At 41.8% G+C, this 14732-nt stretch overlaps 2 protein-coding genes across 7 annotated transcripts in view; both read right to left on the bottom strand.

Annotated features, from left to right (window-relative positions):
- Positions 1–593: 593 nt before the first annotated feature.
- Positions 594–4879, bottom strand: havcr1 (hepatitis A virus cellular receptor 1). Of its 3 annotated transcripts, none has more exons than XM_084684473.1 (7): positions 4726–4879; positions 4144–4482; positions 3881–3946; positions 3586–3671; positions 3261–3351; positions 2810–2846; positions 594–2117 (listed from the first exon to the last, which is right to left on the bottom strand). In XM_084684473.1, the coding sequence occupies exons 1-7, from the start codon at positions 4772–4774 to the stop codon at positions 1982–1984; spliced, it is 804 nt and encodes a 267-aa protein (XP_084540599.1). In that variant the 5' UTR covers positions 4775–4879; the 3' UTR covers positions 594–1981. The 3 variants fall into 3 exon arrangements, with proteins under 3 accessions (XP_084540599.1, XP_084540600.1, XP_084540601.1); XM_084684474.1 differs by having other exon boundaries at positions 3604–3671; XM_084684475.1 differs by having other exon boundaries at positions 3261–3345; positions 3604–3671.
- Positions 4880–10782: 5903 nt separating this feature from the next.
- Positions 10783–14732, bottom strand: part of rapgef6 (Rap guanine nucleotide exchange factor (GEF) 6) — a 78711-nt gene continuing 74761 nt past the window's right edge. For all 4 annotated transcript variants that reach the window (XM_084683538.1, XM_084683540.1, XM_084683539.1 and 1 more), the window contains one exon: positions 10783–14026. In XM_084683538.1, coding sequence (XP_084539664.1) covers positions 14004–14026 — 23 coding nt within the window. In that variant the 3' untranslated portion in view covers positions 10783–14003. The remainder of the gene's footprint in view (positions 14027–14732) is intronic.

The raw sequence follows: 14732 nt of genomic DNA, 5'->3' as shown, positions 1-14732 counted from the left end.
ACCCCACTAACCCCAGCTAGCCCGCCCCTTACCCCAGCTAGCCCCCCCTTCTAACCCCAGCTAGCCTCCCTGCTAACCCCAGTCAGCCACCCTCCCCCGGCCAGGGTGGGAGGAGATAACGGCCCACTTGTAGGCCAGGACGTCCACAAGCGAGTCCTATCTGCATAAATACAGGGGGGAGGACAGGGAAGGAACATAACAGTCCACTCATAGCTGTGTGTGTGTGTGTGGGTGGGTGTGTGTGTGCGCATTTGTGAATACATGTGTCTCTGTGTGTGAACGTGTCGGATTGCTGTAATGCGGTTGGAGTGCAACAGAGGTTCTAAAACATGGATAGATTCATATAACATAGAACTACACTACAAAATAGATAATCTCAAGAGTAAAATTTCCAGCCCAGTGTAGCCCTTCCAGCCAAACATCTGCACCCCCCTGTTTTTATGGAGGACTAAATGTGCCATAAAAAGTAAATACATAAATAAATATACATCTCTTAGGTGATGTGAAGTTGCATGTCTTTCAAAAGAAATACACCTTTCATTTAAATGATGTGACACAGTGTGTCCTCTTGCGCTAAGGAAAATAAGAGGACCTTGTTTCATTCTATACGTTCACACTTTGTATTTTGAAGAGTAAATGGGCAGCAACACAGACGGAACATATAAGTACAGAAATGCAGTCACAGCTCATTTGCATGGCCACTGCTTACATGCTGTTCGGTCATACAATGAGTCTTCTACCTTACATTACAAACTCCAGCACATGATCAAAGCCTGCAGTACTGTCAGAAAAGTTGAAGATTTAACCCTTTATCCTCTAGCCTGGCTGCCAGCCCAACCTCTCCCCGCCCACAAACAAATTTGGTCGGGAAGTTGGGTCTGGAGGGTCTCGTATTGGGAACAACTACATAAAACCAGGATCTGGGCGGACCAATGAAATTGCCAGGGCGGGTTTTATAGATGATGGACAGATGATCAACAGTAACGTAATCAACAACGTCACGAAAGAGCCCTTGGGTTGAATTTGTTTTCAACAAACAACATACTACGTTGCTCTGATTGGTTGTAGATCTATCCAATTGAGCGAAGGGGGGGCAGGGGGAGAACATTTGTTACTGACTCTGTGTTATTGAAGGTTCAACAGAGCAGGTAAGTGTGACGGGTATGTAACAGATGTAGCCACGCTCCGTCGCGACAATGTATCGTTCGCCACTTGCGGGATTCAAACGGTCGACCTCCGACTTGCCAGGCGCGACCACTACCAACTACGCCAAAGAAAAGCTACCTCTTCATTCATGCGGGTGGCCTGCTACGTACCTGAGGAGTGATTTTCACGGTTTTCACACTGTTAAATAAGGTCTGGTCTGGTGCATTTGTTTGTCACCTTTGTGGAGGAGCTTTTACGACACCAGGATCGGAGATTTAGTGGTTTCAGCTGCTATTGTGTTTCAACGAGGGTTGTTTAGAGCGTGATGGTTAAATGGTTAGCTAGCACACAAGCTAGCATATAACTTTGTAACCACCATGATAATTTCTCTCCTTGCAGCTGACTGTGCAATACTTGATAAACATGAATATTTCTTACCAGTACACACACCCACACATGCACAGACACACACGCATTCCCACTGTCACAGAGGTCTATCTATTCTCTGACTCATAATTGAATGGGTATGCTAATTGTACATTTGCACATATACATTACATTTCACATACTGATTGGTCTGTCTCATTCCAGTGGCATAAGGGTTCCCTGGAAGATTTCAAGTTGTACATAACATATGGAGGACTAAATGTGCCACACATTACATTTAGTTATTTAGCAGACGGTCTTATCAGCTTGTACTGTATATACAGACATCTTGATGGCAAGATTTTGGTTTTGAAGTGAGAAAGGAAGCTTCAACACCATCCCAGGTATTCAAACAATGGTTAAGTGTCCTTCATGGTTCTATATCATCCCCATGCCAGGCTGTGTCTGGTCAGGGTTCATAGATGTTGGTGTAGATGTCGCCATCATCCATCTGGTAGATGTTCTCCGCAGCCATCTCTCTGGTGTACAGACCCTGGCTGGACACTGAGCTCCTGTAGCGCACTGAGCTGCCAGACTGCTGAGATCTGGAGAGGAGGCGAGGGATGGTCAGAGCATAGGAGGAGGGGAGGGGGGGGAGGGGAGGGGAGGGGAGGGGAGGGGAGGGGAGGGGAGGGGAGGGGAGGGGAGGGGAGGGGAGGGGAGGGGAGGGGAGGGGAGGGGAGGGGTAGGGTAGGGTGGTTAGGTAGGTAGGTAAAGTAAAGTGAGGTGAGGACAGGAGAGGTGTAGAGATGAAGGGAGAAAAGACGAGAAGGGGAGAGGTGTTATAAATCCTACTAACCACAGCACCTTCTTATGAGCCTACACCAAACAGTATGAGTCCAAGCCGAACACCAAAAACTATGAAGATGACAAAGAGTCATCCCTCAGCAGCCTCCGATGACCTTCAGTTTCAGAGCAGAACTAGCAGGGTCATGAGTCAGTGGGGAAGATAGCAGAAGCAGTTGCTACCACATCCATCCTGGTTCATGGCATCTGACGTGACTACTCGCACTGTGTTCTTCTCACGGGCGGTGAGTCAGACTTTCAGTTTACCCACACAAATTTGTGACTTTTCTGTTTCAGACTAAATCAATGTGTTAGATTTACAGCAGAGTTCAAGTTGATGGGGAGTTTGATCAGTTGCAGCAGTATTAAATACATAAATTAAGTGCATCCAAAAGGTCTTCTAAAAGCATTTAACCCTGAGTTAAAAACTCTGAGGCAGAGTTGAACTTACAATGCCTGGGCCATCCTCAGCTGTTTCCTTAGTTGTCCTGGAAAGGCATCAGAATATATTTAGTGGCACAGTTTTGTATTGTAGTTCATGACACGTCATCTGATTTCAATGATTATTGTTATTATGGTAATGATAAACTAACTTTTATTTAATGAGACTCTAAATATATATTTTATTAACACATTTTGTATTAAGTGATGATTATAAAAATATGTGTAAAACATTTTATGAATGGCAACTGAGACCAAACTGTTCCAAATATCCAATATTTAAACCATTTAGAACAAAAGTGGATTTAATCATATCAGTCATATAATTGAAAACATGCACATGACACATTTCTGTGTACTTAATGTGTATGTAATTGTTGATATGATTCAATATTTCTATGTTAGTGTGGAAATATTTCTGTATATGTGATATGTGTGTTGTTGGAGATATGTGTACATACGAGAGAAGACCAGACTGAGAGCCCCGATGACCAGGAGAAGCAGCATAACACACACCAGGATGACTGGCAGAGCCACATCTCCACTCTGATCCTGGCAAACAAAACCACAGTTAATGATATTATTATTAAATAATAATAATTCATGTATCGTCTAATTAATCATTAATCAATGCAATATTGTGTTTGTTCATTTGCATTGCATTCATTAATTCATTCGTTTATTTGTTTATTATTCTTTCAATTCTTTCTCAAACTCAGTTTAGAGCAAATCAAATTTCGACACTTGTTTTTGTTTCCATTATTACAGAACTAGAGTTTAGCTGACGCAGGCTGTGCTACTAACAGACTCTGACTTGCTGGAATGGAGTGTTGACACATCTTGTGATTCCGTAGAGTTGGCAGTCATGTGACCTACACAAGCAGGAAGTGAAAGTATTAGGCAAGAAGCTATCCTGAGAATCACCTTGTAAATTATATCTAAATGCTAAAATGTCTTTAAACGCATTACCTTTAAATGTAAAGGTTTAAATGTATGTATTATAATTTAAATCTGATATGTTCCATATACTGTATAACATTTGTAAAAAGTGTTATTTTACAAAAATTAAAAATAATTTTACCTTGCGAGTGATTAGCTGTCGTCACGGTCACATGGTCAGGTATCCTGGTGGTAGTTGGCAAAAAGGCTGCAAGCAGAAGGGACAGTTACAGGAAAACTTTGCCTCTATGTATTTACCTTTTAGAGTGACTTTTAGTTTGAGCACGACCATCAACTCTATGACACAGCTGCAGTTATGCAGCAACAGCTTACAACAAAAGAACTGCAAAAGCATCTTACAAATCTCTTCCCATTGCCTAAAACCCCCCAGAAAAACATCCTTACTTTTCTCCACCGTCAACCTGACTTCACTCTTCTGGTCGTTGAACAAGCCTGGTATTTCCACTCTGCACCCGTATAGCCCTGTGTCTCTCTCTGTGGTGTTGAGGATGGTCAGGGAGATGTCACCCTGCTTCAGGTCTCCAGACAGCAGATACCTGATGGAGGTTTTGCTTGTTACTGCTGATCCATCACTGGAGAGGATCTGCTTGTCACACCCAGAGAATGGAAGCGCTCCTCTCCCCCAGCACATGCGAAGAACTCCGTGATATGAGGCATCATATCTGCACGGCAGAGTCACATTCTGGCCTTCAACACCGACCACCTGAGTACCGCATTCACTGACTGGGACACAGAGAGAACGAGATTTAATCATTCAAAGTTAACTGACTGCATGCAAAAGTATATATAAACATTTATCTATAAATAGATAGAGAGAGAAACCGAGAAGGAGAAATAAGCCGATAGAGACAGACACAAAAAAGAGCGAGAGGAGAGAGAAGTATTTCAATGAAGATAAGGTAAAAACTGTATACAACATTCCATCTTGGAAAGGAGAGGAGTTTAATATGAACTGTTAACATTTACCTGTTAGTAGGTAGATGACAAGCCAGGCTGCACTGTAGATTATCTTCATGGTGATATGATCACATCCTCACACACATACACAAGCTCCTTTTAGAGGCGTACTGGTGAGAAAGAGATACATAAAGAGAGACTTTCACACATACATACCTATCAGTTGTGCTGTCTCTGTGTCTGGGTGTCACAGCCCTCCAACAGGAGACAAACCACAGGGTCACATGACCCCCCCCCCCCCCCCCCCCCCCCCCCCAAGTAAGAGCCTCACTTTTTATTTCTGTCAATCAGATACACAGTCAACCAATAGCCGAAACCAACTTGTGAGGGAGGGCCAAGTGAAATCAGTCACATTAACTAATAACTAATAGCAGCCGAGGGTCGAGAGGAAGAACAGGAAGTTATACAACTTACAGTTTTTCTTGGTTGCTAAAACACATTCAACCATTTTCTCAAAACTGTAAACACAAAACCAAATATTCAAACTCCATTTCCAAAGCCTCTGACTCTTCTGGCGAAATCGAACACTTGCCCCTAAATCATGTAACTTGTGCTCAAAATCATACAATGCTTTCAGATCCTAAACACAGCAAATCAATATACAAACACTATGGAGCAATCATTAGACACAACACAAAAAAATGGAGAGCACAGCATCCAGGCCATGTAGTTACATGTAAAGAAAAATTTGTTTATGTATACACAGTAAATGCATTTACGTAGCAATAAAGAAAATGGATTTGGGGTGTTGAAACAATGGATTTTGGTGTGTCAACATCCATTGACACTTCCCTGTTGTATGACTATGTTTAGCCTGTGTTCTGCATCTCTCTTTCACTAACCGTCTCTGGAGGAGGGGATCCCTCACTGAATTGCTCCTCCCAAGGTTTCTTCAGGTTTCTTTTTTTTCTGGGAGTTTTTCCGTCTTCCTTGAGGGTTGAGGTCGGCTATGGGGCGGTTCTATCGGTGTGTGTATAGCCCTCTGTGACAATGCTTGTCAAAAGGCCTATACAAATACTGTAAATTCGTTTTTACGTATTTGAAAATTCTACTGCCGCCTGTGTTTACCATTTTGCAGCACAAGTGCATCACAGTGCAAAATGTGTTTAGTGAATAAGAATATGTGGAGAGTTTTGCCTGATTTGACAAATTGGTTTAGTTCTCTCAACATTTGACTCATAGAATGGGGTTTAGTGTTCTCGCAATTGTGAAAAACTGTAAATGCAAATGTTTTATAGCATTCTTTACAGTACAAATCAATGCATTTTCAAATACACTGTGGTTAAGGTAGAGTATGATTTACAGTAATATATTTAATTAATAGGCCTACTATTTTAACACCAATAATAGTCAAACTATCGCAAACGGTAAGACTTGAAAAAATACAAAACAATTTTTAAAGAGCTGGTTGGGAGCCAAATGAGCCAGCTCTTTTTGGTGAGCTGAGCCGAACAAGTCAGCTCACTGAAAAGAGCCAGAATGCCCATCACTATTCTCTTCCTTTCCTCCATTTCTCCTTATATACCCCCCTCTTTCTTTTCTTCTCCCCAGTGACTCCTCGTGTACTATTGTGACTATCCCTCCATTATGTCCATATATACTTTTACATTTAGTCATTTAGCATACGCTCTAATCCAGAGCGATTTACAGTAAGTACAGGGACATTTCCCCGAGGCAAGTAGGGTGAAGTGCCTTGCCCAAGGACACAACGTCATTTTGCAAGGCCAGAAATCGAACTGGCAACCTTCTGATTACAAACCCGATTCCTTAACCGCACAGCCACCTGACTCTCTACTTTAGATTGTTGTTAATTTGTATAAAACTGCAGGGTTTACTAATAATTGCCTCTGTAAGAAACAGTTTGGCTTTAGAGAGAGAGAGTCAAACACTGGGCAGGGAAAAACATGAGAACTCAAACTGGTGCATGGCAGTGAGCAGTACTGTTTCTCTTCTCCACAACAGTTAAGTTTAAACTCAGGGTACTAGAGAGGGATGTGGTGGCTGGTGAAGGAGAGGACGTCACCCTCTCATGTTACCTTTCTCCTGAGGCAATCGCTGTTGCCATGACAATCCAGTGGTTTAAGGAGACAGGGTATTTACCTCTATAAGATAGATAGAGAGGAGGGGCTATGAGGCTAGAGTGAGTCGGGTCACTCAGGAGCTGGAGAGAGGCAACGTGTCTCTGAGGCAGAGAGACTAAAAGGGTCAGATAGAAAAGGGGATATCTGTCAGGTCATCTATGTGTGGGTTTATGGCCCAGGAAGGGTCATTTTTCTACAGCTATAGAACATGATTATGAACATCTCCGCATGAACTATGTCCAACACAGTCTCTCTGTCTGCACAGATACAAATATACTTTCACACTTTTTAAGAGTTACATCATTAGAGGTGTTCTGACTCGTATCTGGTTATGCTGCCCATTCTAACCCCTCTATACTGAGTTTGTACTGTAATTTGATAAGACAGAGGAGACCAGGCACACCTGGGGGGTATTCCATTAATGTAGATTAAGGAAATGCCAGGCTTATTTCAATAAATCTCATTTCAGTGGGAGTTCCGTTCCATCAAGGGGGCTTATTCTCGTCCTAGCTGTAATTTGCGTTGCTCGTTGGTGGAATGGATCGTTGGCCTACGTGGAACGGTTTGATGCCAAGCCTCCACCCTTCGCTCCTCGGCTTGAGGCAAAGGCCCCGGTGGATGTTGCTGGTATGGCATTTCCGATGAGTTACACGATTTTGTTCTATTACAGTTTTTCACAATTGTTACACAAGTTTCTCAAAACAATAACGGCTTCTCAAAACTGCACACACAAAACTGAAAACCTCACACACAAAATGCTAAACCTGACACTCCCTTTGCAAGATGACTCTTTGCCATCAAATCTACCTGTTCACAAAATGGAACTCGTGTTTTCATTTTGTACACACAGCCATATTTTCAAATGACACACACATACCATTCATAACAGTATACACAATAAGCATTTGCTGCACACAACCAAGCATTCACAACACAGTAATGCAAATTGAAAACCCAATTCTAGAAATGGAACACACCATATGAATGACAATGACTCTGGAGAATGAGCCATTTCAACTTTTGTAAAATGTCTCAGTGTAGACCTATTTTTTTCATAGTCAAACATAAAACAGCATTTGATTTTTGAACAGTACAGTACTGTCAACGGGCCTGCTCAACCCATAGCAGCACACAAAGGGATGTTCCCATCATGCTCGGTGGGGACCTCAATAGCGCTGGCCAATGACATTTCTGCCCCGGCGCCTCCTCTTCACCAGGTTGAATCCAACCTCATCAATGAATATGTATTCATATAGCTCATTAGCTGTGTCATGCTCCTGGATCCACTGAAACAGACAGCATGAAAATGCAAGTTATAGTATGGACACTGATAGGTCAACACAGTGGGCTACAGTGAGATACTTTAGAAAAGGAACAACATTGGATTACAGGTACAATACATGCATGTGTCTGTGCTTGAATGTATGGGACTTACAAGCCCAAACTCTCACCGTAACTCCTTGATGTGGTCTGTGTTCCGGTTGAATAGGAACCTGTACACTTGTTTCATCCGCATGGCATTCCTGTGGAGAACACGGTCCAGTGTAGAGAGGCTGATGGTCTGGATGTTTCTGAATGTGGCATGGTCAGCCAGGATCCTGGTTTGTATCTGTCGGAGTGTGATAATGTTGTTTTCACAAACCATTTTCACAATGTCAGTCTCCTGTTCGGCTGTGAAAGTGCATGATCTTCCTCCACGGTGTGGTTCTCTTTCAGTCCTGCAAAATACAAATACTGTGAGCACACTGTATTCTATTGATATGCAGTATTTCAGTACTCAAGGCAAATATGATTCATACCTGTTCTCCATTCTACAGGTTCTAATGATGGCAGCAACTGTGAAGCGGCTGAGATTTGGTTGGACCTTCTGGCCAGCCTTCCTCATGCTCAAACCATGGTTGAGCACATGGTCAACCATGGTGGCCCGAATCTCGTTAGAGATCACCATTCTACTTTTTCTTTCTCCTCCTCCTTCTTCTTCTCCTCTTCCTCCTCCTCCTCCTCCTTCTTCTTGTTGTCCTCCTCTTCCTCCCCCTCCTTGTCATCATCTCCCTCCTCTGCCTTGTCCTCTTCCTTGTCTTCTCTTTCTTACTCCTGTCCTTCTCTGGTTGTTGATATGTTCTAAGTTCTCCATTGTTCACCAAACAAAACAGAGGCTCAAGGACCTTTTTATGCTGCAGTCCTGATCGCAAATTGCCCATCAGACCTGAGTGTTTAGAGATTTGAATATTTGTGTGTTGTAGGTTAATGCTTTGAGACTTTACTTGAGAAGTGTGTGCAACATCTGAACATTGTGTGTAGTGTTTTGACAACAAGGGGATGTGTAATTGACATCAGTGTGTAAACAAGGAAATTCAGAGTCTAATGCAGATAAGGGAGTGTTAAGTACTGCCAAATTGGGTCGAGCAATTGGTACATGAAGTTAAGGTTGTGAAAATTGTGTCAAATTTTTGCTTTTTGTGTGTTAAGAATTGTGAAAAACTGTAACTAAAGTCAACATATCCAAAACTAACCATCTCCCCCCACCCACATTTTTTTTTAAATACTACTAGCTTTTCCACAGAATTGTTGCAGATTTAAATTTATTTGCTTACGTCAAGAAAAGTTGCCTTGAACTGTGCTCGCAGGTACGAACAGGGCACAAGTACGGGAGCTGCAGTAGCCAGTTTTGCACATGGTTGCACACATACTGTCAGAATCCCCAGTGACTGAACCCAAACGCAGGCCTGGACAGGTAGGTGGTGAAAAAGGCGATATTTATTGGTGATACAAAATAACGGAAGGGGTGTTGCCAGACGTGAAGGCAGGTGAGTACAGGTGATGAGAGGCGTATGGTGGTGCCGAATGTGCAGGTCGGTGGTTACTGGTGGCCAGGCGGGAGTGACGGAATTCCAGGGTGAAGAGCCTGAAAAAATAGGAACAGGAATCCGGTCAGAAAAAAACAAGCAAAAGTTTAGAAAGGCAAACAGACTGACTAGAATTATATAGGCTGACACGCTAGCACAACTACGAGTACGTCTAATGATTCGGCAGGGATTGAATGTCAGGCCACAGCTTAAGTAGTGTAGTGATGATGATCAGGGCCAAGTGTGTTTATTGCTGAAGGCTGACAGGTGAGAGCAGGTTCATTGCATTTACATTTAGTAATTTAGCAGACGCTCTTATCCAGAGCGACTTACAGTAAGTACAGGGACATTCCCCCTGAGGCAAGTAGGGTGAAGTGCCTTGCCCAAGGACACAACGTCATTTGGCTCGAATCGAACTGCCGACATTCAGATTACCAGCCCGATTCCCTCACCGTTCAGCCACCTGACTCATTGCCCAACAACCGGAACAAGGTACGTTCAGGAACATAACACAAAACACAGAACAAACCAGACAAACAGGGAAAGCAAGCTCAAGGGGATTGGGCCGTGCAGGGGCACCGTATAGGGGGGAAAAGTTATGACGATTCTAAGGGCCCCTGACTGACAGGGGAAAAGTAATCGAACATATCTACATTTTTTCTTTTTTCATGGGGCCCAAAAATTCCTGGCGGCGCCCCTGGGGTCGTGACACATTCATGAGTTCATGACATGACATGACATACGTATTTATATTATGATTACTGACTTCATGGCATGTTAAGGCATTGGCATATATCGTTGACGTGTTTGTCTGCTCCCCGGTTCTTTTCACACTTTATACTAACGACTGTACAGGCAGCAGACAAAATTTCCCTGAGCGGGACAATAAAGTTCATCGTATTCATCGTATCGTATCGTTAAGGAATCCTGGTGTCCTGGCACATAATCAGGTGTTATGAAGTGTGTGTGTGTGAATGTGTGTGTCTTGGCAGACAGCCAGAAAATGAGGGCGGAGGAGTCAGACGCACACACACTCAACCCCCTCTACTAATTACTAATCGCTTAAAAAGACACAAAGAAGAAGATAAGTGGAGAACTTATCTAAAACAAAGTTAACAGATCAGCTGGTAGACAGGGAAAACTTTTAACATTTTATTATCATCCAAATTCATTGCAGTCCACATTTTTTTTGTTTTTACATTCTCTTAAACAAAAATATAACAAGTATTTACAACCACTGGTAAAAACAAAAAAAACGAGCACACAAGCAAATGACAGTCTTTCTAAAAGACATAAATTAAGCACAACAGGAGAAGCAATGGAGACAAAGCTCCACAGATAAACCACAGAACCTAAATAATACCTTTGTCATTCAAATGAGATGAGTGCAGTACATATGCTTCGGTCTGAACATAGAGTGGTGTCCGTCTGTTTAACCCCTGCATTGGCGTGACGCTACAGAAAACAAGACAAATCTCACTTCCTGCCTTCCAGATAACAGGAAGTTAGGGTGCAGGAACAAGGTGAGTGAGGTGAGGAAGGAGGGAGTAAAGATGAGTGAAAATTAAAACAAAAAGTACATCATACTGTATGTGTAGACAGGGAGAATAAAAAAAGTATATTTCAACAAAAAGATTTTGTTTGTTGAGAACATTTACCACTTCTCTATCAAATGACTCAGTAATGTGATTGACTGAGCAGAGCAAGAGAGTAGATTCGATGGAGGTTCTGTACAGGGCATTGGTCAATACATTTTCCTTCAATATGGAGATATCTATATCTCATGGCTCCCAGGGAAAATACGAACAAAATCAATCTTCACCTCTTTTGTAGCCCTTTGTAGGCTGAGGGAAATATTCAGGGGAATATTCAGTCAGCTATTACATGGGACACAATTCCTGATGATGCCCCTACTGGCCAGTGTGAGGGAGTGAAGACTTGACCAAGAGGGTGTTTGGGGGATGGAGACTGAGGCAGAGGGATTGAGGCGGGGAGGCTGAAGCACAGGGACAGAGGCAGGAAGGCTGAGACTGGAGAGAGAGACAGACTCTATAACACAAACATAACAGGACCAGCAGAGCAGAATAGGATTTATGTATGCAGTAACACAGTGTCCTAACAGCAAGTAAGCGTCCGACTATCGCATCACATCCGACGCTGTCTGTCCACACCGTATCCGTCATATTTACTTCTGTTAAGTCATGTAAACTAACCATGTTCCTAAGAAACCGTGTCCAACGTAGCTTTCAACGCGAGCAACAGGAAGTAAACAGAAACAGCAGCGTCCAGTGAGGACATTCCATTAGAAAACAAAGCACATAAACTGATTTTGTCGCTGATGCCTTCTCAGCATCCACTTAGAACATGTTGTAACACACAGGGGTGTTCCATCCAGAAATACAACTGTTGCTAGCCTATTCCAACAGTAAAATACATTGTAGAGCCGTAATTCTCTTTGGTATATCATTGAAGTGAACTTATTTATAAGTTTGCAGTTGTGTACTGTCCCAATTATTTTGCCAACCAGACAAAACATTTGATGTTCAAAAAAAATACGGTAGAGTTGGTTAGCGGGATTATCAGTAATCTTCCGTATTCTGGAGCACCATCACTGAGATGGCATCAAAGCAAAAAAATAAAAAATAAAATAACAATCCTTAAAGATTCCTGCCCATCAACATGAGAAGGGGCAATCACCATCTTTGAATTTTATTATAACAAAATATTTATAAAATTGTCTTTATATAGGACTCTATTTCATTTTTTTACATGAGCAGTAAACATGAATTTATGACAAACCAAAAAAATATATGTATAAATTCATATAGACGCAATGTATATATATATATTACCATTAATATTTTCAAGTATTCATATAGCATAAACACGTTGTTGTCACATGGTACAGGCAGCTGAAGCTAAATGTAAACACAGTCCAGTTATATCCCCGAAAAAAGAAGAAAAAAAAAAAACTTACGCAACCAAACCCTCTACTGAGTTAAAGTTAATCTAGAGTCAAATGGGGAGAAAAAACCTTGAAAGCATAATTCTTTATAAAAATTTGCAAAAATTGCAAAGAGAGTATTGATTTTTTCCCCCCAGATGAAGGAGTAAGATGCAAGCCACAGTTTTGATACTTGCTATGGATAGTTTGTTTTCCTCTCTTGAATGAGAGAATAATTGAGACAGATTGCAGCCACCACACAAATAGAACAGGTGGGTTACACTCTTTCTGTATGTCTTTACTGCAACAACAAAATGTCACCTGAAAAACACCCTTTTAAAGTTCAGCTTATAAGCTGAATAGATGACACAATAGATGAGTAGAACAAAAATACAGAAATACAGAAACAACATTTTGCAAGCGTGTGTGTGAATACTGATATCTGATTGGCTAGGTGGGTGGCTTGTCTTTTAACCACAATGCCGTTTTTTTTATTTTTTATTGCACGGATTTGAATCGACAACACACGGTGATACTCCACAGCAGTGACGTATTAATTCTCCCGACTCGTTAAAAACGTCTTCTAATAATTACACAGTGCACTGTAGATGGACACAGTGTTGCTTAAGTACCCCTAATTGTGCTGACACAGACGGGAGGAGGATGGAGAACAGCAGACACACACAATCACATCCGTCTGAAGCACAGCAACTAGAAGCAGCATCTCATACATTTGGACAAGTTACAATACCGCACACACGCACCTCTGTAAATGAGAGGAATGGATATTCTCACTGCCTCTCCAACTTCAACATGGTAATAGTAGAGAAGAAAAAATAAATATTTTTCCCGGCTCATGTCAATCTTGTTTGCATTCTTGCTGCTTTCCTTCCCACAACAAACCTGGCAACAAAGTCAATGGCAGGGGGAAAGTGTGTCTGTGATACAGACATTGACATAGAACATTTAAACCCCCCCCCCCCCCCCCAACTGGACATCATGAAAAGCAAATAAACAGTACATGTGGAAGGTCTAGAAATAGTAAAAAATAGGTTGATCTTTGACCCTATGGGTAGGGTGTTTCATATTCCATCTTCCCCTCCTCTCCATCCTTCTTCTGTTCTGATGCTATTACCATCTCTCCCTCTTTGTATCACATCCCACCTCAGTCAGTTCTCTAACCAGTTCCTACGGCCGGGAGGAAGTGACATTATACTGTGGTCAGTGCCAAGAGAAAGTTCTGTTCCAAAAGACTGAACACCGCCGTTTTAAAATGGAGTAGAAAGAGATGATTGTACAAGCCCCGCGAGAGAATCATAGACCATCATGACCTCACAGGAAGGGGAGGGGACCAGGAGTGTGCTTGTTGGCCCAGACTGCGTCGGCTTTAGACCCTTCGGTATATCTGGACCGCAGTTACACTGCAGAGACCTGTTCATCTGCAAACACACAGGAGAGAAGAGGGTTCACATATATCACACACATACAGATTATACAAACCAAAGAGTATAAAAGACAAGAGGCAAAGCTCTGGTGTGTTTTTGACAACCGCCACTAGATGGCGAAAAGGTTGCAATGCCACCATTTTGGACTGTGAGTTATAGTCAAAGAGTATAATAGAAGCACTTGCTGCTTCTATAAGAACGTAAGAAGTTCAGACAGAATTATTTTACCAGATATTTCCTCAGAAATGCATTTGTGCGATTTTTATCTGTAAAAAGTACTTGGTTTATCCTAGGCTCATAGGAGTTGCCACTTTGTATAAATATGAGAGCTGTTTATTTTAAATTTGCTAGTTAAGTTTTTATATTCCAAGATGTTACCTCCTATGTCCATAATATGTCAAATTGACCATATTCCTTTATCCCACCAGTCTTCTATAAATAAAGATGTTCTATCTGATAATATACATCTATTGTTCCAAATTGATATATTATGTGGGCTACAATTGTGCTTCAATATTAGTTTCCAATATAGAAGGACCTGTTGGTGGAAAGTCGAAAGTCTCAAAGGCGATTTAGAAATTAAAACACATTTTAAAATAAATGGAATACCCACAAATTTGTAAAAAAAACGACATTAATACTGACGATAAGATATTTTATACCAAAATTATGATTCATTTTTTGTAAAGATTTGCAACCA

This window comes from Hypomesus nipponensis, chromosome 20, assembly GCF_054491055.1.
Source record: "Hypomesus nipponensis isolate SF chromosome 20, ASM5449105v1, whole genome shotgun sequence".
Classification (NCBI taxonomy): Eukaryota; Metazoa; Chordata; class Actinopteri; order Osmeriformes; family Osmeridae; genus Hypomesus; species Hypomesus nipponensis.
This window is presented reverse-complemented; position numbering and strand designations above follow the sequence as displayed.

Excerpts from the sequence above, each read along its gene's own strand:
- havcr1 (XM_084684473.1), bottom strand. The coding sequence starts at position 4,774 with ATGAAGATAATCTACAGTGCAGCCTGGCTTGTCATCTACCTACTAACA. Across the intron at positions 3,672-3,880 it reads GACAGCTAATCACTCGCAAG|GTCACATGACTGCCAACTCT; the intron begins GTAAAATTATTT and ends CTGCTTGTGTAG. Across the intron at positions 3,352-3,585 it reads CTGTTAGTAGCACAGCCTGC|GATCAGAGTGGAGATGTGGC; the intron begins GTCAGCTAAACT and ends TTTGTTTGCCAG.